Raw genomic sequence first — 27,485 nt, 5'->3', positions numbered from 1 at the left:
AGGTTCCTCTTTCATGTCCTCCCTCCAGAGTTTTCTGTTTCTTAACACAATCCTGTGCGCCTACTTGTACAAACCTTCATTAATATCATTTACATACAATAGATTTTGGTGAATCATTTAAATGCAATTATTTATATCAATTTATAAACTATTATTGACAATTATAATAATTATTATTTTTATTAAATAATTCCTCCCATAAAAGTAACATTTTTTTGGACTGCCTTCTTCCATCTCTGAAACATTTGTTGACTTTGTCCTGTTCTTGCTCAACCCAGTTCTAAAGTATTAGTTAATGCCCGAGTCACCTCACGTATAGATTACTGTAATGCTGTTCTATCTGGCATACCACAAAAATATATCCATTGCTTACAACTTATTCAAAATTCTGCTTCCAGGATAATAACCTGCTGTTCTAAATCCACTGAACATATTACACCGATTCTCTTTAAACTTCACTGGCTCCCTGTTAACTACAGAATACAATACTAAACACTGCTCTTAACATTTAAAGCTCTCCACAACCTCGCTGATCTCCTGCAGACTGAAACTCCTCTCGCTCACTCAGATCCTCATCTGCAGCTCAGCTTTCTGTACCACACATCAGACTCAGTGCTATGGGAGCTCGAGTGTCTCTCATAGTGCTCCTCAACTCAGGAATTCTCTTCCCTCTCATAATTGTCAGCTTGATTCAATAACACATTTTAAAACTACCCTCAAAACTGATCTTTTCAAACTGGCATACCAATTGTGAGTTTTGCACTGTTACTGCCAGTTATCTTTGTTTGTTTGCTAATTATTTCTTTTTGATTTATCATTCTCTTGTTTTAATTTTACTAATGTTGTTTAACTTTATTGTAAGGTAACCTTGAGTGCTAATTAAGGAGCCTATTAAATAAAATGTGTTATTGTTATTAATATAAACTGATAAGAAAACTCTGTGACCCCAGCAGCACTGTATGTTTAATTCAAGTAGTGACTACTGCTGACCCACAACTGTGTAAGATGGTCTTCTTGTTTCAGAGTCTGTTGGATCTTCACTCCACTCCCAAGATTCTGATCATCTGAAATGAAGAGCATTGAGTTACTGTCAGCATGTTACAAACTGTCTAACTTTACATAAACCATAACATAAAGCCTGTCCTAAAATGAAATTCAAGTGTCTTTAGACATAAGTGATGAAGTTCTAATGAAGTTGATTCCTGTTCTTTTCACAGAGAAAAAGAAAAAGCTGCTGTTTGCTGGAACATCTCAGTAGATGTGAAACAGGACACCTGTGATGTGGACGCAAATATCATGGAGAAAATGAATATGAAGGAGAAGGACTGTCAGTGGGAGTCCATCTACCTTAAACAGAAAAGTCTGAGCATCAAGGAGGAGGACAGTAAACTGCAGCCAGTGGGCATTAAAGAAGAACGTGAAGAGAAGTCTGTCAGTATTGAGACACATAACCATACAAAGCTGGACAGTGTAAAAGAAGACAACCGTCATGATGGGTGTCAAGATGGTGTGGTGACCAGGTTAGACTCTTCTCAGAGCAGACACTGTTCATCTCCAGATCCTTCTATCAATGTGAAGTCTGAATCATTAGAGTCTGAACCAAAGAGGGCTGTGGAAACTACATCTGTTAGAGCTCAGAAACATAAGCGACCACCTTCAAAGAAGTTTGGAAAAAGTAAGTGCAAAATAAAAATGTGTAAGATTTAGGTTTGGGGTTCATGAGCTTCAAAAGTTGGATCTTGTGATTCTTAGGAGAAACTTAGAAATAGAGTGAAAATACTTTATTTTATTGTGTGTTTAAATATAGTTTGTGATTTTATCTATTGTTATGAAAGGTTTAGCAGTTTGCTATTCTTCCATTATAGTGACTTTATGTAGAAGTCCTCAGCCTATCCTCGATAAAGAGTGCTATACAAATGTCCAAGAGCAAGACAAAGGTATTGATCCCTCTGGAATTTCCTGGGTATCCATATTAATTCCTCTTAACAATGTAGTCCAATCTTCAACTAAGCTCTGATTACAGACGGCCTCAGTTGTCCTAAACTACTGTAATAACACAAACATTTGGATGGCTTCTTGTCAGTCCTGAACACATCGTTTAAACATTCACAGTCCACTCCCTGACCCTCCTATCTTTACAGACTGGTTGACCCTTCTTTAACAGTGATGACCTCCACAACATTTTGTAGCTACTGATCAGCAATTAATTTTAACCCATTCCTTCATTCCAATCCTTTTCAGTTCCTTCATCCCTGAGAGCCCTTTTCTGATCAGTTCTCTTTAGGTCAGATCACGGCATCTCATGTCTCTTATTTGCCATTCCAGAACACCAATTACCGTATGTTTAATCCTTTCTGTTTTTGATTTCTTCCTGTGTTTGGGCTTATTGTCCTGTGTCATCACTCAATTTTTGTTAAGTTTCTACTTTCATGATATTTTTCTGTCAGATTTCTTGATGATATTTTCAATTCAGTGACCGTTGATAATGTCAAGTGTTCCAGGCCACGAAGAAACAAGCATGCCAAACCATGATGCTCCATTCACCTTAAGTTTTTAGTATCAGTGTCCACTTTTGTGTTACCTGCAAACATGGTGTTGCATGTTTTGACCAAAGAGTTCAACTTTTGGCTCATTCATTCATAGAACATTGTCTATTCTGGAACATCGTGATGATCTTTTACAAGTTTTCAGATGTGCACTGATGGTTTTGCTAGATTGCGTTGATCTCCTTGGTGCTGCCCTTCTGTAAACTACATTCTTATGCTTTTCTCCATAAGAACACAAGGACAGAGACTTTCTCAAGTCCTGGAGACTTCTGCAGGCCCTTTGCTCTGCCTGTCTGGGTCCCTATTCATCTCTGCTTTCATGCTGTGATTTTTGTGTGTTGCCCTTTCCAGTAGTGAGTTTCCTCCATATTCATAGATAGTATGGCTCTCTATGCATTGATGGACATCCAGGTCTTCAAAAATTCTTTTATCACATTTGCCAGCTTTACACATCTCTTCAGTTCTTCTAAGGTTCTTGTGACATCCTTACAGAAGTATTTGGATGAAACGTCAAACCTTTGAATTTACAATTGAAGTAGTGGATTGGAGAAACAACTTAGACTGACATGCTGACATCATTCTTAAATCATAAAGTGACAAAGTCTGTGTGTTCTGTGCTAGTCTGTGATCCTTCTGTGCGAGTGTGCATTAAATATGACTTTTGCTCCGAAATGCTTTGTTTTTTTTAGTAGCTATTAAGGAGCAGAGAAGCAGTTTAATAGTTTTTCACATTTTTTTTTTTTTTTGTGATGCACACAACAGCAGGTGTTACTCCAGTTTAACTCCAACCTTTGTGTCTGTGGGGCGGAGGGTAGAGGAAGCTTTTGAAGTTGCCGTAAGTCAGTGTCACAGCAATAAGTAGGCAAAAGCTACTGTGATTGGTTAGCAGAAAGAAGTTACACATTTTACATGTGATGCGGGATGGATTCAAAGCAATTAATAAAATCTCTGGAGTGGGAAAATAAGGAGGTAAAAAAGAAGCTGCAAAGGAAAAAAAAGAACAATTGAATAAATCATTTAAGATGAATAACCCCAATGCTAACAGTAGTGCATTTGAGAGCAAACATTAGGAAAGATATGTCTAAAAGACAGTTCAATCAATCAATCAATCAATCAACATTTATTTATATAGCACATATTCATACAAAAAATGTAGCTCAAAGTGCTTTACAAAATGAATAGAGAAATAGAAGACACAATAAAAGATAAACATAAGTCAACATTAATTAACATAGAATAAGAGTAAGGTCCGATGGCCAGGGTGGACAGAAAAACAAAAAACTCCAAAGGCTGGAGAAAAAATAAAATCTGTAGGGTTCCAGACCAAGAGACCGCCCAGTCCCCTCTGGGCAATCTACCTAACATAAATCAAACAGTCCTCTTTGTATTTAGGGTTTTCATGGAAGGACCTGATGATGATGGTCACGTAGACTTCTGGCTTTCAGTCCATCAATGTTGGAGCATCATGATGCTTTGAGTAGGTGGTGGTGGCGCAGGCCGCCACCACAAAGAAACCGGAAAAAGAAACAGAAGAGAGAGTAGGGGTCAGAATGGATTTTGGAGCCACTGTGAATAATTATTATGAAGAATTGAACATACAGAGTATCAGTATTAAGTTAAAGTGAAGTTATAAAAGGCCATGTTAAAGTAATGTGTTTTCAGCAGTGTTTTAAAGTGCTCTACTGTATTTGCCTGGCGAATTCCTATTGGCAGGCTATTCCAGATTTTAGGTGCATAACAGCAGAAGGCCGCCTCACCACTTCTTTTAAGTTTAGCTTTTGGAATTATAAGGAGACACTCATTTGAAGATCTAAGGTTACGATTTGGAATATAACGTGTCAGGCATTCCGATATATAAGATGGAGCGAGATTATTTAAGGCTTTATAAACCATAAGCAGTATTTTAAAGTCAATCCTGAATGACACAGGCAACCAGTGTAGTGACATCAAAACTGGAGAAATGTGTTGGATTTTCTTTTCCTAGTTAGGATTCTAGCAGCTGCATTCTGCACTCGTTGCAAATGATTTATGTCTTTTTTGGGTAGTCCTGAGAGGAGTGCGTTACAGTAATCTAGTCTACTGAAAACAAAAGCGTGAATTAATTTCTCAGCATCTTTCAATGATATAAGAGGTCTAACTTTAGCTATGTTTCTTAAGTGAAAAATGCTGTCCTAGTGGTCTGATGAATATGCGATTTAAAATTCAGATTACAGTCAACGGTTACCCCTAAATTTTTACTTCCGTCTTAACTTTTAATCCTAGTGCATTAAGTTTATTTCTGATAACCTCATGAATCCATTATTGCCAATTACTAAAATTTCAGTTTTCTCTTTATTTAGTTTGAGAAAATTACTATTCATCCATTCAGAAATACCAGTAAGACATTGTGTTAGTGTATCGAGAGAGTCGGAGTCATCAGGTGCTATAGATAAGTACAGCTGTGTGTCATCAGCATAGCTGTGGTAGCTCACGTTGTAACCTGAGATAATCTGACCTAACGGAAGCATGTAGATTGAGAAAGCAGCGGACCCAGGATAGAGCCTTGTGGAACACCATATCGGATATCATGTGTCTTTGAGATTTGATTACCACAACTCACAAAGAATTTTCTCCCTGCCAGGTAGGATTCAAACCAATTTAAGACACTGCCAGAGAGGCCCACCCATTGACTAAGGCGATTTCTAAGAATATTATGATCAATGGTGTCAAATGCAGCACTCAGATCTAAGAGGATGAGAACAGATAAATGGCCTCTGTCTGCATTTACCCGCAAGTCATTTACTACTTTAACAAGTGCAGTTTCTGTGCTGTGATTTGTTCTGAAGCCTGACTGAAATTTATCAAGAATAGCATGTTTATTGAGGTGGTCATTTAACTGCATAATGACTGCCTTCTCTAGAATTTTACTTAAGAAGGGCAGGTTAGAAATGGGTCTAAAATTTTCAAAGGCAGAGGGGTCAAGATTATTTTTCTTGAGCAGGGGTTTAACTACAGCAGTCTTAAGACAGTCTGGAAAGACCCCCGTATCTAATGACGAATTACTATGTCCAGAATATTGTCAATTAGCACGCCTGATATTTCTTTGAAAAACCTGGTTGGTATTGGGTCAAGGACGCAGGTGGAGGGTTTCAGTTGAGAGATTATACTATGTAATTCAGGTAAATCTATCCTGGTGAAAGCATTTAATTTGTTTATAACGGAGTACCGGGGCTTTGGAGGTTCTGCAGTGTTGGGGAGATATACTATGTTATCTCTAATATCATTAATTTTTTGAGTGAAAAATACAGCAATGTTCTCACAGGTTTCACTGGAAGTATTCTGGGGGCATTCCTTTGTGTTACCTGGGTTTAACAGACGGTCAATTGTTGAAAATAAGACTCTGGGATTACTAGCATTGTTATTTATAATATTAGAGAAATAGCAGCCTCTCAAGGCGGACAGTGTTATTGTATTCTGTTATTTTAACTTCATTATCTCATAATGGATAGTTAGTTTAGTTTTCCTCCATTTACGCTCAGCTCTACGACATGTTCTTTTTAAATCAGACACTCTTTGGGTCTTCCATGGAATAACAGTACTAGAGGATTTTTTAACTGTCTTTTCAGGTGCAACTATGTCAACAGCAGTTCTTACTTTAGAATTAAAGTTTTCCACTTTACTATTTACATTATCCTCGCTATTATAGCTGGCATTATAAACGGACTGATTGCTTAGAATAGTTGTAAGCTGCTGATGAGTCAAAGAAGCGTTTTTTAACAAAATGCTTCTCATGAGCGTTTTCTATCTTTATTTCTATATTAAATAGTAGAAGGAAATGGTCTGATAGACCGATATCAGTGACCTGCTTTATATCAACTTTAAGTCCTTTAGTAATCACTAAGTCTAACGTATGACCTGCTTTATGTGTAGGCTGATTACGAGCTGTCTCAAATCAAAAGAGTCCAGGAGGTTCATGAATTCCTTTACCTTTTGGTCACACTGATTGTCGACATGAAAGTTAAAGTCGCCGACTATTAAGAGTGTCATAGTTTGTAACTAAAATTGACATTAAGTCAGAGAATTCCTCAAGGAAAGACGCGTTATATTTAGGAGGTCTATACACGGATAATACGAGAACGTGAGAATCTCCATGAATAACAACGGCGAGATACTCAAAGGACTTAAATTTACCAAAACTAACATCTTTACATTTTAATCGCTCGAGTAAATGTTTGCCAAACCGCCCCTTTTTCCCTGGCGGTCGCATGAGTAAAACTGTAATCCGAGGCGCAGATTCGATTAAAACTGCCGCCCATTGAATTAAGCCATGTTTCATTTAGCGCAATAAAATCAATCTTTTTATCACTAATAAGATCGTTTATAAAAAATTGTCTTGTTAGTTAAAGCTCTAACATTTAATAGTGCCATATTTAATGTTTCTGAAGGGCAGAGCTGAATTTTATGCGTGTTATGGTAATCGGAACAAAAATTAAGTTATTTTTGTTAACGCGCTCTGTGTGTACTTTTTATGTAATCTACAATCCGTTTTTATAGTCTTAATGCAGTGTTGATCTGAAGTAGTAATTTCAATTAAATTATTGGTGTTTATGCCGCACTGCCTAGATTTTTACTGCATTAAGATTTGTTATTAGATTATTAATGATGTGCACTTTAACGGAAGACTCTGTTAAGCCATTATGTCCTATCAAACCAGTAGCATTACGTAAGGGGTTAGCAGTAGAAGTAGACAGTCAAGATAGACAATTACCTTAGCGATGTTTTCGGAGAGGACCGGCGCCAAATCTATTCGGATGCAGTCCATCCCGCTTGAAGAAGCGCGCCTTTCCCAAAAAGATCCCAGTTGTCTATAAACCCGATGTCTTGATCTCGCAGAAGCCTCTCAGCCAGTTGTTTAAACCCAGCAGACGACTGTAGTATTCATGCAATCGTCTGACGAGAGGTAGTGGACCCGAGATGAAGATTTTTGCAGATGGGGTCCTCTCCTTCGTGTCTTCAACTAGTGCTGCGAAGTCAGCCTTGAGAACCTCTGACTCTTGGTGCCTTATGTCGTTTACGCCGGCATGTAGAATGATGAATCCAATTGCCCTCTTGTGCTTCTGGTAGAAGGTCAGCGCCCGCCTCATCACATCTCGAACTCGAGCACCGGGAAAACAAGAAACAAAGGATTTTTGATTAGGGCACGTGATATTCAGGTTTCGTACAATGGAATCACCTACCACGATTACATCACCCGGGGTTGAAGGCAGACTGGGGACGCGGAGATGGTCGAATCGGTTCTGGATTTGAATGCTCGCCTGTGCCGCTGGAGGTGTTCTAGCCTTGAAACCCCGCCTGCAAAGCTGAAACCCGTCGAGGTCTTCATCAGCATTGTCGTTGTTCCTACGAGTTGCGGGGGTGAAGCTTACTTGCCCTTGGACTTGAGCGGCACGAGGTGGGGTTGATGTTACGCCGACTTCAGTTGTTTGGTGTGGTTTGTCCAGCAGCCGAGTCTTCAAGTCTCTGAGGTACCTTCGTCTGGACAGGAGTTTCTGAATCTGTTTGTCGAGTGCCTGGAGTTCCTCGACAACGACGGCAACGCGATTCATCTCACTGTCGGCCATTGTCTGCTTCTACTTCCTTCCGCTTCGTCACCTAGGAAAGAAAGAGAGAAAGTTAGCCAGTATGTGTGTCCAATCCATTCCATCACCCACCCTTACAGCGACTCCCCCTTAAAGAGAAATATTGCAGCCAAAGATATTCTTTCAGTATTTTAGGAGTAAAATAACAGTCAAGGAGGAAGTGAAGTGCCACATGAACAATAAAGGGGAATTACAATACTCAGGTAGTGAAATTTAAAATGCTCTAAACTTTCCATTTTCTGAAGATTTCATGTCTGAAAAATTGGATAACCTCTCAGTTGTAACAGGAACTACTAAGGAGGTGTGACGATGCGGGTTCTGCTCAACACTCCCATCTTGCTACTGGGAGTGCTTGAACCCGTCACCGTCAGTAATGTTACCGGTGCTTGGCAATGAGGCAAAACCTAGCAAGGGGATTGTGCAAAAAGTGCAAAGGGCTTTTATTTAAACCAACAAAACCATAACATTTGCCAAATAAATAATGCAGTGCTTTATATCTTCAATAAATAAATAATCCATAAAACAGAGGTGAAGTGGCGGTTAAAACAATAAATAAATCCTTTAAAACGAAGAGGTTAAAACAGTGTTGTAAGCATTCCTTTAAAAACACAAAGCCCGATGTCTTCTTTTACCTGGCAGCTCCCCTGCTTCTCCCATATGGCCCCACAACAGGAGAGTCGCCCTACCTGCAGCTGACCTTCTTTCCACTACTGATCTGGATGCTTCCCAATCCCTGGCTTCGGTTCCGCTCCCTCCAGACCGAGACTTGGCTTCCCTAACAACCAGGATGATCACACCAGGAAATTCATCTTCCAAGCCTCCCGACTCCGGTGGTCTTCTCTATCTTACGCGGCCAGCCATCCTTCTTCTGGTTACTCCCGTCTTCATAAAATGCTCTGCCTAGAGCGACCACTACCTATGGCCCTCGGGTGTCAGCCAAACACCCTGCTAGGCCTCACTGTCCAGCTGCCTGTGAGCGCTCACTCACTATCTCTCTCTCTCACACACACTGGCTTTCTCTTCACTGCTTCCTGCTTTTCTTCCACACTCCTGCAACCTCCATTTCTTTCTTCCATTTCTCTTCCCTCTCCTAGTCTAGCAGCCTCGCTTTTCTATTTATGATGAGGACGTGGCAGCTGTGGCAATCAGCAGCTCCCGGGAACAATTATGGATGCAGACGGTTTTTCACCTGTGCACTTAGGTGAGAAACGGCCACATCACGAATTCCCCAGGAACTGCTTCGGCCACACACCACCACGCTCCCTCGCTAAGCTGTGAGTACAGCGACTATTTATTTTAAAAATGGCCTCTTGATGTGAACTGCAATACCACAGGAGGTACTGAGGGATTTGGAAATTGTAGAGAGAGAAGTGCTGCGAAGATTGAATTGGTTGAAGTCAAACAAATCACCAGGACCAGATGTTATTTATCCTCAAATTCTTACAGAGTTTAGTAAATATACAGTATATATAATCCTCTGATGGATAGTTTATAGTAGTCACTGCACAGTGGAACAATTTTTATGAACTGGAAAATGTAATCCCATTAATATAGAAAGGGTGATTGGGAAAACTGAAGTATCAACAGGTCAGTAAGCTTAACTTGCATCACAGGAAAATAAATTAAAGGAATTATTAAGGAAAAGATTGAGTGACACATGGTAAGAACAGGAGTTTTACTAAACAGTCATCATGGATTCAAATGAGGGAGGTTGCGTTTTACTAACATGCTGGAAATCTATGAGGAACCAACCAATGGATATGATCAAAGTGGAATAGATGATATTATTTATCTGGACTTTCAGAAAGTATCTGATAAGGTGCCACTAAACTAAAAAAAGTGAAAGTTCACAGTTTGGTGTGCAGAATTGGCTAAACACAGGAAGCAGAGGGTTATGGTACGAGGAACACTATCAGAACTGAGTGATTATAAGAGTGGTGTCCTACAAGGGCCAGTGTGAGGGCCACTGCTATATAAATATATTGTCAGACACGTGTGATTGGGAGACAGCTGAATGGCCTACCTACAGTGGGCTGGCGCCCTGTCTGAGGTTTGTTTCCTGCCTTGCACCCTGTGTTGGCTGGGATTGGCTCCAGCAATCCCCCGTGACCCTGTAGTTAGGATAGAGCGGGTTGGATAATGGATGGTTGGATGAATAGCCTAAATGATAGAAATACCACGCCAGACCAGGGTCAGCAGGGTGTGCTGACTGTCTCTCTCAATGGCTCTGCATGGAAAATCCTGCAGGGTTCTGGCACCAATGATGACAAAACTTCCGGTTCTGGGTCTGATGATGTCATTTACCTTACCTGCCTTTAAAGCTGCCATCTTAACTCCATAATATCCAAACTATTTTGGACTCAAGCCTGTGAACATCTCTTTTCTATTTATTTCAATTTTACAGCCGGGAAACATTATATGGGTGGCTGCCCCAAACCTTTATTATGTCTGCGACTCATTTTTGTGACAGTGGTTTTAGGCCATAAGGTTAACCTAGATAAAGTGGCTAGAAATCACTTTTCGTTCCCACGTCTGGGCACTACTTTTTTAATGAATTTCTGGATAGACAACAGTCTTATGGATTCTATGTTAAAAGTTCTCCACAAAAAATACTGCAGTTTTTTGTCAGGATGCAAAAATGTGTATAATTAGGAATTTACAAAAAACGAAAATCTCATGCTGCTAGTTTGGCCTGTAACTTTATTAATACGCATTTAATCAACACAAAATATATGTCAAATCCACATTTATAAAGTAGCTACATATCTGAGACCAGTATTGGTGCATTAATCAACTCAATTTTGAAGGAAGACCATGAAATAATGCAATTTTTTTTTATAATGCACTTCAACTTCACAGATTGGCACCAAATAAAACTGAAGAACAAATTGAAACTTAAACATTTTTGTTATGTTTTATTCATCAAAATGTTCAGTAGGCACTTGGGAATCACACAAAATTAAAGATAAAAACAGTTTTTGGTCCAAGTTGGCTAAAATGAGTTGAAATGCTGGACTGCTGCAGTAACTTTTCAATAACGACAAATATTAAACATTTTACAGCAGCTTCATTACAGCTCAAATCCAACTAACCTGTGACACAGATCACCTTTACTCATCACTACTATCCTTCTCACTATCATCAGAACCATCTTCACATGTAGCTCTTTCCTCTGTTTCCTGGAAAACATTTGTGCAATTGAGACAGTGGCATAAATCTGTACAGGACAGATTTGCAGACATACAGGAACATCTTCCAGTCTCACATTTGCCTTGCTTGCAACTGCAGTGGACAACCTGCAACACACTATCAGGGGCTGGATTTCTAGTCATCCACGTCACTGTTAACTCTCCATCCTCGAGGTGCCATCCATTGCCAACAGGTGAAGGGGCACACCCTTTAAGAGAATGTCTCATTATGGCTGCTTGGTAGTTTGCCCTTTTGCAGTGTTGGTACAAAGCATCACTTGTCGGAGGCATGGATCGTTCTGGCAAAGCTGATGATGCCATGCAGAATGCTTTGTATCATGCATCGTTCAGACTTTTAGCACATGATTGGCCATATAGGTGACAGACATATTTGCAAAGCACTTCAAAGGTAGACTGGTCCAAATTAAAACTGCTACCCAGATTTCTAAATGCAGTCAGGTATTCCTCTTTCTCGCAAGCAACAGAAAATGAGTTTTTTTTCACCTTGCCATAAAAGGCACTTGTAGAGTCACAGCCTGAGAAGGTATGGATCCCAATAAGTGCCAAACATACACTGTTGCCGAGAGCTGATGACACCTTACATAAGTCAATGATCCTCGTTTTGTTGGCAACCCCAGTGAAAAAATACAATCTGCATGGTAAATCTGGCTGCAGACTTAATGCAATCACTGCCACATCAGTATCAGGGCTCTTGATTACTACAGTTTGGTATTCCTGTGCAGCATGTTTTGCATGAAAAAACAACCTGGTGTCACATTCCTCATGATCACATGTCAGATTTTCAACAGCACTGACAGTTTGTAAACCCTCTGTTACAGCCATGCAGTGACACAGTGCTCCATGTGTTATGTATAAATGTAAGTCCTTACCTAAAATGCTAAGATCAGCGTCTCACCACATTACATAGAGGAATTCTGCCAGTGCTTCTTTGTTTGTCCCATCCGACAGAAACTTCTTCCATTGTGTTGGTGTCTTTTGATCCCGTCCATAAATATTTACCTGTTGTGTGCCACCAACAGCTCTGCGTGATCGTTCTACATTTTTAATACGAATTTCTGGATACTTGTCTATCACAAAATCTATCCGTGTACAGTTGTGCTTGAGAGCAAGCTTGACTAAGTGCTGTAGTATAGTGTCAGCAAGCTCCCCGAAGGTACTTGGTATGGACTGAATGGCTTGAATGACTGCTATGCCATCAAAAAGTATAGCTCCATTTACTGGTACTCTGTCAACTAAAGAGTCTCCACCTTTAGTTTCCAGAACATCCATGAGAGCTGATTTGTTTGTTTTTGCAAGAGAACCATCAGCACTGGATAAAGTATATGACACAGTTCCCAAGGAGTAGGAGAGAATTTCCCTCAAGTCTATCTTTCTTCTTTGACCTATGACGAGCAGTCTGGAGAAAAGCTTCTTGTCTGCATGTAGAATTACTTCCTTGCCTGCTGCAGATTTCTTCTTTGTCTTGGCTTGATCATTGAATGTCTTTAGTTTTAGTTTTTTGATGGGGGCAAATACGTCAACTGATGGTGATAGCAGTCTTTGGTCCATAAATTCCTGAACAGCACTTCCCCCTTTTCTGAAGCTGTGAGCAAATCCGTCATAATTTCTTCAGCTGCAACTATTCCAGAGCTAAGACACACAATGCTGTCTTGGTGTGAGTCAAAAGGATTCAGCATGGAATCTATGGTAGAAATTATTCTGGTCACAGCTTTTTCATCACCATGAATGCGTGTGCTGTCAAGGTCTTTTCATTTCCTTATGTCAGGAGATTTACCAGCCATTGTCTCACACTGTCTTGCTATGGCAGCCCTTTCATGTTGAGACAATATCCAGCGATGTACTGCATCTCGATTCTGTGTTAATCCTGTCAAACCTCCCTTTGTCTTGGAATCTCTGTTGCATGTTTGCTCAATAGCCTGATCACAAGCAATTGAAGCAAATCCATGTACACTTTGACGCTGAACAGTCCACTGGCCTTTAACACTGATCTCTCTGTGGCAAGAAGGATGTGTGAAGGGCAAATTGACCATTTCCAGCCAGTATGAAGGTAAATACCTAGCATAATTTACATGGTCATAAGCAAAAAACCATGTCATCATCAAGCGCACTGTTGACAGGTGAAGCTGCCAGTCTGATTCACGTATTGCTCTAACAAACAGGAGAAGAATCTGTACCATGTCGATGTATGAACTCCAGAAGGCAAACGTCGGGTTTTCAACACTTCTTCTTTCCACAAAATCTACATATTGAAAACACATTTTGTCAAATTTCTCATTTTCATACAAAATTATCCATTGTCCTGTTCTGGAATGCATATGTGATCTCACTTATGACAGCCATACACTCATCTCGGTCTTCTGGTGGCAAAGAGTCTAAGAAACTGAGAAATCTGATGCGCTGCAGACTCTCATACTAAGTTTGTGTGCCCTCATGCTGCGGTTATAGTGATGACCACTCATCACTCCATTGATAGATCCTGGAGCAACAATGTCTGACTCAATTAGTATGTCTTGCAGTCCTGCATCTCTGAACCTTTTTTCCAGAATGAGCAGGTAGGACATGCATGTGTGAAACTCACCTTATCTAATCACTACACGCTGAGTGAATTCATCATTTTTCCAGCGTATTTGCTGAGCTTTGGCATATAGAGCTTGATCAAAGACTAACACTATATGATCCAATTCTAGCTGATCAGCAATATGGACACTTCTCTTCAGAATCGTGTTTACTGTTGACATCTCTGTCGGTGAAGCTTCAATGACAGGAAGATAATACAGTGCTGACTTTTGCAGAGTGTTGTCACCTTGAATAAATGTATGGAAACCTGTCCAGCTTGGAACCGTGCATCTTTCAGCATCAATGGCCTTTACAAAAACATATGCCAGTTCAGTTTTTGCAGCAGACACAGTGTTTAATTTGTATTTGTCTGCGTGTAATGGAATAGTTTCATGATGAAACAAGTTCTGTGGTCCCTGTCTTTTAGACTGATGATACTGTTCAACAGGGATGCTAGGTGGTGCTTTGTATGAAGAAACTCCCTTCTTTAGTGGTTGTCTGTTTGTTAGGGTTTCGGCTACAGCTACCGAACTTTGCAGCATAATGCAATTTGTGTGGTGGATATTTCCACGACCAGACAGTGTTTCCTCACCAAAGTCAATATTGTCCCACACTAGTACTGTGGGAACCTTCTTTGAGAATCCCTTTGGTATTTTGTCTCTGCCCTCAACCAGCTGAAGTTGGGCAAGGCTAGTGTCTAGACTGACAACTGTGTCTCTTGATGCACAATGTCCTAGTCTATTTAGAAGTGACAGAATTTGTGATGAACCTGTTAAATGGCGCACTGTTAGACCCAGACACAATGATTTAAGTGTCTGCCTCCGGCCCTTAGATGCAAGATAGACAATGTCTTGACAAATAGACAGATTTGAGTCTGATTAAATCTCTCTACTAGACCATCGGTTTGTGGATGATACACCGCAGACTTTAAATGCTTTTTTTTAAGTAACTTGGCCATTTCCCTAAATGTTTTCCGACGTGAAAGGCGTCTCTTGGTCTGTAAGGACTTCTTTAGGGATGCCATCACACGCAAAGACCCCTACAATTTCCTGTGCGATAGCTTAAGACGTGGCTGAGCGCAAGGGAACAGCCTCTGAATATCGAGTAGCATAATGATATGAATGATTTGGATGGGAATAAAAATAACAAGATGGTTTTATTTTCAGATGATGCCAAGGTATTTGGATTTGGCAGATAATTGAGAATCTGTTGAATCATCACAATAGAGGGATTTGGACAGTACACAGGCTTGGGCAGATTTGTTGAAGATGAAATTTAATTTAAGTAAATGCAAAGTATTACATGTAGTAACTAAAAATGTATGGTTTGTATACACAATGGAAGGTCTTATGAGAAGGATTTATGAGTTGTAGTGAAGTCATCACCACCGACTCCTAGAGAAGTCATTAAAAAGGCTAAGAGAATGTCAGGTTATTTATTGCCCTGATGTGTGGAGTACAAGTCACAGGAGGTTATGCAGAGGTTTTATAAAACACCACAGGCCTCATCTGGAGTACTGTGTGCAGTTTTAGTCTCCAGGCTACAAAACAGACCTAGCAGAGGTAGACAAGTCCAGTAAAGAGTGATTAGGCTAATTCTAGGGATGTCGAGGTATGAGTTATTGTGCCGATGTGGGTTCTGCTTAATGCTCCCATCTGTCTTTCGGGATCTCTTGAACCCGACACTGTCGGTAATGTCACCGATGAGCTGGAGAGTGAGGCACAACAATGTAACAAGGGAATGGTGCAAAAAGTGCAAAGCGCTTTATTAAAACAACAATCAAAATCAAAACAGTGTTCAAATAAATAAGTGCAGCGTTTCTCAAAAATCTTCAAATAAATAATCCAATAAAACGCTGTGAATTGTGGAGGTTAAAAACAATAAATAAATCCTTAAAAAACGAGTATAAAACAATGCCTTTCTACTGGTGACTCCACTGCTTCTCCCGTCCAGGCTATGCACCAGGGGAGCCAACCTAGTTGCAGCTGACCTTCTTTCTGCCTTCTCCTGTTGGTCTGTTCACCTCGCTAATCCCTGGATCCGGTGGGCTTCACCTGACTGTGACTTGGGCTCCCCAGCAATCAGGGCATTCATGCTGGGGCTTTTACATCCCACATCCCGACTCCCACTGCCTTACCAGCCTTATGTGGCGAGCCATCCTCCTTTCGGTCACTCCTGCTCCTCAATAATGCTCAGCAGGAACGATCATTACCGCCTACTGTCGGGGTGTCGGCCAAACACCCAGGCTCACTGCTCAGCTGTAGGTGTTCTCTACTATGAGCACCTTCGCTAGTTCATGCACCGGCTTCTCCTCCCTACTTCCTGCCTTCTCTCCTTGTAAAGGCAATCAGTTTGTCATTCTCCACTTTAAGCCCCTCTGTGAGCCCAGCACACACAGCTATTAGTGGATTAGGAGGGATTGTGACACCAAGGCTGTCTGAAAGGCACTTACAAATTCTTTGTCCAGAAGGATGTTAATTTGGTGCCGGCCCAAAACATGTGACCCAGTGAGGCTGGGACTTGATTGTAGCATTCGCAGGGTGGATCTTGCCCTGGAAACATTTTGTACAGTTTTAAACAAGACAGATGTGCTTGATATATAATTTTGAGTTGACAAATTGTATGCTTTGCGCATATGGAGCTCGAGTTGATTCTCTGCATTGCTACTTTCCACTCCTTTTCTGATATGTTGAGTGAGAGATCTTTTTTTCCATTGTCCTCTTGGATCTTTGAAAGGGAGGGACTGTAAAATAATTCTATATATTGCAGAAATACTGTCTGAGTCCTCGAAATTGACCAATATTTTTTCCAGCATAGAGGAGGGTGCGAGATGAGGAAAATTGCGCAGGTGCTGTTTAACAAAGTTTCTAATTTGAAGATAGTGAGAGAAATGTGTTGCTGTAAAGTTATATTTGAAATGTAATTATTCATAGGATGCAAAGATGTTGTATATATAAAGATCTCTAAGTGATTTAATCCCAAATCTTTTCCAGATATTAAAACCTGCATTTGTTTGTGAGGGTTGAAAAAGGTGGTTCTCATGCAGAGGTGCCACAGATAAAAGATTCTCCATCTTAAAATGCTTCCTACATTGGTTCCATATTCTGAGTGAGTGAAGCACTAACTTGCATTTATTAGGACACAAAGCAGGGAATATAAAGAAATACTGCAGGATTTTATTTATTTTGCGGGCCAAGCCTGTGTATGTTCATCCATTTGTGTGCATGTTCGGGTTTTAATAGCTTGTATGTTTGCTGCCCAGTAGTAAAACTGAAAGTTAGGTAGATCCATGCTACCTTCTGCCTTAGGTCTTTGTAGGGTTGCTCTTTGGATGCATGGATGTTTTGAGTTCCAAATAAATGAGGTTATGGTTGAATCTGATTGCTAAAAAATAATTTATTGATGTATATTGGAATATTTTGATATAAAAATAGCAGCTTAGGAAGGATATTCATATTAACAATATTAATTCTTCCAGCTAGAGTGAGATGAAGAGTTGACCATCTATGCAAGTCTTGCTTAATTCTTTCCATACAAATGGCCAAATTTTGTTGATAAAGAGCTTTATGTTTACTTGTGATATTTACCCCTAGGTATTTAAACTGATCTGCAATGATAAAAGGGAATGTGTCAAATTTAATATTGTATGCTTGAGAATTCACTGGAAAGAGTACACTTTTATTTAAATCAATTCTGAGACCAGAGATCTTATGAAATTCTGTAAGTACTGTTAAGGCTGCAGGCACAGTATTTTGTGGGTCTGATATATACAGTACCATATCATCTGCATATAGAGAAATTTTCTGTTCCAGTCCTTCTCTGATAATCCCCTTTATCTGGTAAGCATGTCGACAGTGAACTGCCAGTGGCGCAATGGTGATAGCAAATAGCAATGGTGACAAGGGGCATCATTATCTGGCACCACGTTCTAGTCTAAAGTAGTGTGAACAAATGTTGTTAATACAAACTGAAGCTTCTGGATTGTTATACAGTAGTTTGATCCATGCACAAATGTTGGGGCCAAACCCAAATATCTCTAATGTAGTGAAAAGGTAGTTCCATTCAATCATGTCAAATACTTTTTCTGCATCCAATGATAATATCATCTCTGGGGTATTTTACTTTGCTGGTGAACATATTACATTAAGCAGGAGTCGAAGATTGGAAGCTAAATTTCGACCTTTAATAAATCCAGTTTGTTCTTGTGATATTACCGAAGGCAGCACTTTCTCCATCCTTCTTGCTAGGATTTTTGAGAGTATCTTAACATCATTATTCATAAGTGAAATTGGCCTGTATGATGCACACTGTAATAAATCTTTATCTTCCTTAGGTTAGACGGTGATTAATGCTTGGTGAAACGTTTGAGGTAGAATTTGATTGTCTCTGGCTTCAGTAAGTGTTGCTATTAAGAGGGGAGTTAGCTGAGTGAAGAATTTCTTATAAAATTCTACAGGGTAGTCATCAGGGCCTGCTGCTTTCCTGCTCTGAAGTGACTTTATAGCATCTAGTATTTCTGGTAGCGCCAGAGGTTTATCCAGTTCCTCTGCACTGAGAGTATCTATTTGTGGTATCTTTTATGTATCCAGAAATGTATTTGATTGTGTGTTGTCTTTTTTAAGATATTTTCAAACAGTAGTTATTTTCTGCATCTTTTTCCAATCTGTGCACTCTGTCAGTGCTGCGAGTGTCCTCAACTTAACATATTCCATGTCATGAAATCGGTTGACCAGTCAACCAACTACAAGCCGATTTCACAATAAACAGCAAAAACTGGGCATTTTTAATTCAGGACTGATTAATTTGTGTAACACTACTGTTTAATTCAGTTGTATTTCTTCTTTATAGCGCTGTTGAGTGCAGGCTTGAACTGCTTGATGTTTGCAGCCATAACAGAGATAATAATTACATACATGAACACACACATTGGATCAAAGTGACAGTTAAACCTGGGAAATTTTAGGTTACTCAACATAAATAAGTCCTGACAGTAGATACCCTTTAACATTATAATGGTGAGTATAAATGTCACCAGCGTATCACAAAGGTTGCCAGTCCTGGTGTCACCTCTCATTCCCCTGTAGAGCTGAAACACCAACAGCTGTGCTCTTCCTCGGTTTTCTCATCTTCTAATTTTTCTCCAAGGTCACTGCAGCTTCTGTAGGCCTGTGTACTGAGGCATCACTCATCCATTGCTCTTTTTTGCTTTGGTGAATGAAAGAAGACATTTTGTTGTTTGTTTTGGTGTCAAGTGGTTTTAGTTCAAGTGTGGATGAATGTCAGGACACATTCTAATTATTGAAGGTGCACTTTTCATGCTTGGCATGGCATTCTGTTTTATATAGTAACCTTCACAATGGCTGAGACAATGAAACATTCTTCTTGCATTTACTCCTTTAATCCACTATTTAAAATTACAAATTAAATAATTCAGATGTAATTAAAATACAAATTACTAATTTTCATTTAAGGGGATTTGCAAATATTTCAGTTGCACCTTGTAGAAATGACAACACTTTTTCTGAATCGTCCTTCCATTTCAGGGCACCGTAATATTTGGGACAATTGGTGCCAGAGGTGTTTGTGATTCCTCAGGGGTGTTTCATTGCTTTAGTCTTGCAGGCCTTAGACACCTCAGCTTACTCCTACCTACAGACTACCTTTGGTCTCTGTAGTTGTCGTTGTTCAACATGAGGGCAAGAGCTGTGCCAATGAAAGTCAAACAACCTGGAAAATAATAATGAAATCATTAGAGACATCGGAAAACCTTAAGATTATCCAATTCAAAGTGTCTGGGATATCAGTAACAAGAAAGAACACACTGGTGAGCTCAGTAATCACAAAGGGACTTGTAGGCAAGTAAGACCACCACTGCTGAATACTGAAGACGTTGCTGCAGATTTAATTTCGATCACGACTTGCACAGCCTGATGATCACGATATTGCATGTATCTCTTGTCACACACGTGCGCATGGTAGGCAGCTAAATGGCTTGAGTAAGGGCAGTTCCGAGGCATGCCGGGATGTGGTAGAGTGCACTGACTCTTTCTCTCCCTTTCCTGTAGACCATTCACGGGAGAATCCACCTGGCTCTCTTGACGTTACTTCCGGGATCTATGGATGGAGACCTTGCTGGCTCTGGCCCCTGTAATGTCACGTCCGGGCTCGAACCAATAGCTGAAGACCATGAGCCCGACTCCTATTATCTCATTTCCTGTTTTCCCCTTTAAAAGTCTGTCCCTTTTCCGTATTCCCTCAGTTCTGTCTTGGACTCGGTTGTGTGCACATCAGTGCAGTATTCATTTTAAAATGACTTTTGCCGCCAGGAAATCAATTATACGGGTGGCTGCCCCAAATCTTTCTATGACTCTGTGTCGAGTTTATGACACTCTCTACCATCTTAACTATACCATCCCATACAGATGGCATTACGTGGCTCAGGGTGACTGAGAGATTCCTCACCAGTCAGGCAGTTCACACTGAAAAGCCGCCATCGCCAAATAACCCGTAGCTGTTAAGACCTGCAAGAGAAAAGGGATTGTGTGATTTCTGTATGGTGGTCTCTGTAAGGAAGGCTGCAGTTCAGCACACACTTCAAAGAGGATGACAGTAGAGAGTTTAAATCAGCTTTCGTCATCATCATGAGTCAAACTGTCATTGTGATACATCAAAACTCACTCCTTGTGTAGCCTGTCAAACATCAAAATGTGAAATGTGTAATGAAATGGGATTTTCTATTCAGTTCTTCATTTTTCCACCTTGAGTTGCTAAATTGCCACCACAAATAAATAAAGTCTGCATGGGACTTACAAATGCTCAAAACTTGAGGTAACTTTGAGCCAATTTAAATGGCAAGTTCTAGTTTAATAAATCCTAACTTTTGCATAAGAAACAGCTTTCGTATGTGTGGCCGAGCATAAGGAAGTTTTATACATGTGACTCTACTGAGCAGTTGTAATAAAGGACATAAAATTAACAAATTAAGTGTGTTTTTGAAGTTCAACAAAAGTTTTATAATTGCTTATGCTAATCAAAGGTTGTTCCTAATTTCAGCCATCATGTATTTAATGTGAGTTAATGTTGATTATAAGGCAGCAAATTGAAAGTAAGCAATTTTTTTTTCCATTTTTGTTTTAAATTTTACACAGGAAAGAAAGATCACTGCTGTGTGGAATGTGGCAGAGAATTCCCTAAAAAGAGTGCTCTTCAGACACACACGAGAGTTCACAGTTTTCACAAAAAGGCCAGAGAGACACCATATTGCTGTAGTGAATGTGGCAAACAGTTTTCAGAGACGGGCAATCTACAGAAACACACTAGAGTTCACACTGGAGAGAAGCCATATTGCTGTAATGAATGTGGTAAACAGTTTTCACAAATGAGCAGTCTGAAGGACCACACTAGAGTTCACACTGGAGAGAAGCCATATTGCTGTAATGAATGTGGTAAACAGTTTTCACAAAAATGCAATCTTCAGACACACACTAAAGTTCACACCGGAGAGAAGCCATATTGCTGTAGTGAATGTGGTAAACAGTTTTCACAAATGAGCAGTCTGAAGTACCACACTAGAGTTCACACCGGAGAGAAGCCATATTGCTGTAATGAATGTGGTAAACAGTTTTCACAAAAAGGAGATCTTCAGATACACACAAGAGTTCACAACAGAATAAAAAGGGTAGCAGTTCAAAAATCAGTACAGAAAAACAAGAACCCTTCAGGACTTAAGAATGAGGTTCAGTCCTGTCCTGAAAAGTAAGCAAACTAAATTATTGTTGAGAAATGAATCTCAAAGAGAAGCCATATTGCTGTTTGGAACGTGGCAAACAAATCTGTCAGAGCAGTACACTTCAGAGAAGCACCAGAATTCCCACTGGAGAGAAGTACAACTGAACTGTCCTGACTAAAGAGTGAGGTTCACTCCTGCCTGGACAGTAAGCACATGTAACCGACTCAAATTCATCCTACTTAGTGTTGTGTCAAAAACAAATCAACGTGGAGGAGACATAGAAGTTTATATCCTTTTTCCTTTTCCACAAACAAAAGAAAGAACAGAGCGTCATACAAACGGCTTCTCACCAAAGCCCCTACAGCCTCCACCATGCGCCTAATTTTGTTTTAATAACATACGTATTACATATAGAACTATTTACAATATATTATACACATTTCATCAGAAAAAAGAGAAAAAAAAACACTTTACAATATATAGGGTGACACAGAAAAACGGGAACTTTTGAAATGCGTAGTAGCAGCCATGTACAGTTGGCAGCACTGAGGAACAGGGATCTTGAGCTGTAAATAATCTCGCCATTTAGTAATCAATGGCAGCTGTGCGAGAATTGTTCGGTAACCGTGTCATCTCAAGATTCAGTGACATTCCCTGGCCCTCAAGATCACCGGATTTGTCCTTTTGTGATTTTTTTTCTTGTGGTGCTACCTAAAGAGTCAGGTCTACACGAGTCGGCCAAGGACACTGAATGAATTGAAACAAAGAATTCAAGGCGAAATTCGTGGTATCCCACCTGAGATGTTGCAGCGATCAGTGGGGAACCTCGACAGCAGATTGGAAGAATGCATACGTACAGGAGGACGCCATCTACAGGACGTAATTTTCAGACATTGATCATTTGGATTACTGTCTCTTAAAAGGCAAGTTGTAGTGTTTCAATTGCTGTCAATACATTCTTTTTGTTGGATTTCTTCTATCATTATTGGTTTTTTCAAAAGTTCCTGTTTTTCTGTGTCACCCTGTACATAGTCTCACACAATAAATAATAGTTCAGCTTTATAATATTATATATTTTGCTATTTTAATATAACAAAAAATAAAAAAACATACCTTGACAAAAAAAAAGAACAAACAGCTTCTCGCCAGTGCTTATTAAATAATAAATCAAATCAATTACTAATTATTAACACAAACTATTATTACAAAATCAATAAAAAAAGTGATATAAAAATTAAAATCCAAAATATACACATGGTCATGCTGTACACCACGCCGAATTATGTTTTAACTCTGTGGCAGCGCACTAAAAGAACAAATGCTTTTTTAAATTTTATTTTGTTTTTGTTTGTTTGCTTTTGATAATAAAACATACAAAACTGTATATTAGAACTCGGGAGGTGACACATAACTTAACACTTGAGAATTACCAAATAATATACATGTCAAATAAATAGAATAAAATTAGAAAAGGCTTTTAGAGAGCAGACTTACCTGTACAGCATCCACCATCGCCTGAGGGTGCCTGCCGCATCTGGGGAGTCACATTAATTAGCATCCGTACTTCAAAATATGACACTAAGTTTACACAAACAATTGCTTTTTGGAAAATTCATAACTGAAAGATACAAAAAAATTAAAAAGACAGAATACACTTTGCTACGCATATTACAGTACTGGATGTGGCCAACAATTCTCACAAATCGGAATCTTCTGGGCCAGAAAAGAATTCAGACTCCGTGCCACCTCCTGAAGTGGGCTTCGTTGGAGAAGATCTACACCAGGGGCTATCAACTCTTTGTCATGGTATACCACCCCAAAAATATAAATGTTATAAAATTTCTGCATTTTATTTTGGTGTTAAATTGTTAATTACTGAATTGTTGTTATGTTAAACTAAAGGTGGCATTTCTTTTTTCACCAAGAAAAATGTTCTTTCAGAGATCTTTTATAAGGTACTAGCAATGTTAACCTGTCAAAGACATGTTTTAGAATGAATTTCAAAAGGACTTGATATGTTAGGACTGATAGGCACTGGCGGTGTGTCACCTTGAGGAGGTCACTTCAGTTGTCTGTGATAATACTGGAAAAGCAAAAGAAATGGCAGAAATTGTGTCTCAAATGTTGTAAGTCTCCTCAGCGTCAGAAAATATTATTATTACTAGGCTGACCCGACTTTTAAGTTGACCACTTCTTAAGGCAATTCAATATTTAGATCAATTTGATATTTTATACTAACTCATTAATTTGGTTATATTGCATTTGAGCGGTATTATTTTAATACTCGTAGTTTCTGTTATTGTTGTGATGAAATTTAAACTTTTTTTCTATATTGAGGTTGCCCTTTTGAACCCCCCTGATATTTACTACGTGGTGAGGCTTTTTTACTCCATCAACATTAATTATTTCCAGAGACATAATTTTATCTATTTTTCCAGCGCATCGCGCACAAAAGCAAGGGAACGATGGGAGCACCAGAACTCTGCTCACATCATGTCGCCTCGTACCGCAAGCTGCAAGTAGTAAGTCTGTGATAAGCGGAATACTGCTACGCTTTCCACTCACGGGACGGAAGGACAATCCCGACCGCTTTTATATAGTAAGAAAGAAGAAGAAAATATCGCACAGTCTGGAGTAGAAAATCATCTTTTACCTGGAAAAACGAAACTACAAAATCCCATAGTGCATTGCAAAATGCGCCTGCGTAGCACTCACGGGACGGAAGGGCAATCCCGACCGCTTTTATATAGAAGGATTATTATTATTATTATTGTCAAAAAGTTTAGTAAAGTCACATCTTTGAACCAGAAGGGGTTTCGTGTTCCCAAGAGACTTTGCATGCCACTATCTTGGTTTACCTACAGTGTGCTTACTTTATTGTTGTATATTATTTGCTCCATTGAATAAATTACAATCACCTATCTGTCATCTCCAATCATCTGACGGTGATTCCTGCACTCGGCTTTCTGTTGGCCAAACTACAGAATACAATATTAAATACTGCTCTTAACATTTCAAGCTCTCCACACCTCAATGATCTCCTACAGACTGACACTCCTCTCGCTCACTCAGATCCTTATCTGCAGCTCAACTTTCTGCACCACACGTCAGACTCAGTGCTATGGGAGCTCGAGCATCTCTCATTGTGCTCCTCAACTCGGGAATTCTTTTCCATCTCATATTTTTCAGCTCAATTCAATAACACATTTTCAAACTGCCCTCAAATCTTATCTTTTTAAACTGGCATACCAATTGTGAATTTTGCACTGTTACTGCCAGTTGTTTGTTTGCTAATTATTGCTTTTTAATTTATCATTCTCTCGTTTTGATTTTTCTTATGTTGTTTAATTTTATTGTAAGGTGACCTTGAGTGCCAAGAAAGGCATCTTTAAATAAAATGTATTAATATTATTGTTATTATTATTGAGACAAAAACTTGACCAATGTCTGAAAGTCAAAATATTAAGGCTGCAACTGGCAGTCTGGTCTTTCTTTTAACAGTGAAATGATACACTCAATGACAAAAATAAACAATTTTATTGTATACAAATTGACTTAATAATTTCTGAAAACATTTCACTCATCTCTCTCTCACACACTCACACACACTCACACACAATGTGGTTACTTAAATATATACAGGATAGGATATAAAATCCTTGAAACAGAACTGTCTTACATACTGTATCTTTTTCCGTGTGTTGCCACTGTAATTTGACAGTACAGTAATCCCTTGCTATATCGTGCTTCGACTTTCGCGGCTTCACTCTATCGCGGATTTTAAATGTAAGCATATCTAAATATATATCACGGATTTTTCGCTGGTTCGCGGATTTCTGCGGACAATGGGTCTTTTAATTTATGGTACATGCTTCCTCGGTTTGTTTGCCCTGTTGATTTCATTCAAGGGACGCTATTGGCAGATGGCTTAGAAGCTACCCAATCAGAGCATGTATTACATATTAACTAAAACTCCTCAATGCTATAAGATATGCATCCCGTGCGGTGCTTGATTGTTTGCTTGTCTCTGCCTCTCTCTCCCCCTCTCTGACATTCTCAACGCCTGATGGAGGGGGTGTGAGCAGAGGTGCTGTTTGCACAGAAGCTGTTTGCCTAGTGGATACGCTCCTCTAAGAAATGCCAGCTGCTTTATCGCGGTGCTTCCAAAAGCACACTTATTGATTGATTGTTTGCTTTAATCTCTCTCTCTCTCTCTCTCTCTCTGTCTCTCTCTCTCTCTCTGACGTTCTCTGTGCCTGACGGAGGAGATGTGAGCAGAGGGGCTGTTTGCTTAGAAGATACTGACGCTCCTCTAAAAAATGCCGCGGCAAACTTAAAAGCACTCATATCAATTGTTTGCTTTTCTTTGCGAGCGATCTCTCTCTCTCTCTGAAATTCTCTGCTCCTGAAGAGAAGAAGATACAGTGGTGTGAAAAACTATTGGCCCCCTTCCTGATTTCTTATTCTTTTGCATGTTTGTCACACAAAATGTTTCTGATCATCAAACACATTTAACCATTAGTCAAATATAACACAAGTAAACACAAAATGCAGTTTTTAAAATGATGGATTTTATTATTTAGGGAGAAAAAAAAATCCAAACCTACATGACCCTGTGTGAAAAAGTAATTGCCCCCTGAACCTAATAACTGGTTGGGCCACCCTTAGCAGCAATAACTGCAATCAAGCGTTTGCGATAACTTGCAATGAGTCTTTTATAGCACTCTGGAGGAATTTTGGCCCACTCATCTTTGCAGAATTGTTGTAATTCAGCTTAATTTGAGGGTTTTCTAGCATGAACCACCTTATTAAGGTCATGTCATAGCATCTCAATTGGATTCAGGTCAGGACTTTGACTAGGCCACTCCAACGTCTTCATTTTGTTTTTCTTCAGCCATTCAGAGGTGGATTTGCTGGTGTGTTTTGGGTCATTGTCCTGTTGCAGCACCCAAGATCGCTTCAGCTTGAGTTGACGAACAGATGGCGGACATTCTCCTTCAGGATTTTTTGTAAGACAGTAGAATTCATGGTTCCATCTATCACAGCAAGCCTTCCAGGTCCTGAAGCAGCAAAACAACCCCAGACCATCACACTACCACCACCATATTTTACTGTTGGTATGATGTTCTTTTTCTGAAATGCTGTGTTCCTTTTACGCCAGATGTAACAGGACATTTGCCTTCCAAAAAGTTCAACTTTTGTCTCATTAGTCCACAAGGTATTTTCCCAAAAGTCTTGGCAATCATTGAGATGTTTCTTAGCAAAATTGAGACGAGCCCTAATGTTCTTTTTGCTTAACAGTGGTTTGCGTCTTGGAAATCTGCCATGCAGGCCGTTTTTGCCCAGTCTCTTTCTTATGGTGGAGTCGTGAACACTGACCTTAATTGAGGCAAGTGAGGCCTCCAGTTCTTTAGACGTTGTCCTGGGGTCTTTTGTGACCTCTCGGATAAGTCGTCTCTGCGCTCTTGGGGTAATTTTGGTCGGCCGGCCACTCCTGGGAAGGTTCACCACTGTTCCATGTTTTGCCATTTGTGGATAATGGCTCTCACTGTGGTTCGCTGGAGTCCCAAAGCTTTAGAAATGGCTTTATAACCTTTACCAGACTGATAGATCTCAATTACTTCTGTTCTCATTTGTTCCTGAATTTCTTTGGATCTTGGCATGATGTCTAGCTTTTGAGGTGCTTTTGGTCTACTTCTCTGTGTCAGGCAGCTCCTATTGAAGTGATTTCTTGATTGAAACAGGTGTGGTAGTAATCAGGCCTGGGGGTGGCTATGGAAATTGAACTCAGGTGTGATACACCACAGTTAGGTTATTTTTGAACTAG

At 39.7% G+C, this 27,485-nt stretch overlaps 1 protein-coding gene across 1 annotated transcript in view; it reads left to right on the top strand.

Moving 5' to 3' along the window:
* LOC120534746 (zinc finger protein 93-like) overlaps positions 1 to 27,485 on the top strand; it is a 96,091-nt gene that overhangs the window by 62,196 nt on the left and 6,410 nt on the right. Inside the window, exons 2-4 of the mRNA XM_039762327.1 lie at positions 1,218 to 1,675; positions 21,078 to 21,213; positions 21,316 to 21,458. Of these exons, the coding sequence (XP_039618261.1) occupies positions 1,297 to 1,675; positions 21,078 to 21,213; positions 21,316 to 21,458 (658 nt within the window). The 5' untranslated portion in view covers positions 1,218 to 1,296. The remainder of the gene's footprint in view (positions 1 to 1,217; positions 1,676 to 21,077; positions 21,214 to 21,315; positions 21,459 to 27,485) is intronic.

This window comes from Polypterus senegalus, chromosome 8 (assembly GCF_016835505.1).
Source record: "Polypterus senegalus isolate Bchr_013 chromosome 8, ASM1683550v1, whole genome shotgun sequence".
In the NCBI taxonomy this organism is placed as follows: domain Eukaryota; kingdom Metazoa; phylum Chordata; class Cladistia; order Polypteriformes; family Polypteridae; genus Polypterus; species Polypterus senegalus.
The sequence above is the reverse complement of the archived record's forward strand: the minus strand, read 5'-3'. Positions and strand labels throughout refer to the sequence as shown.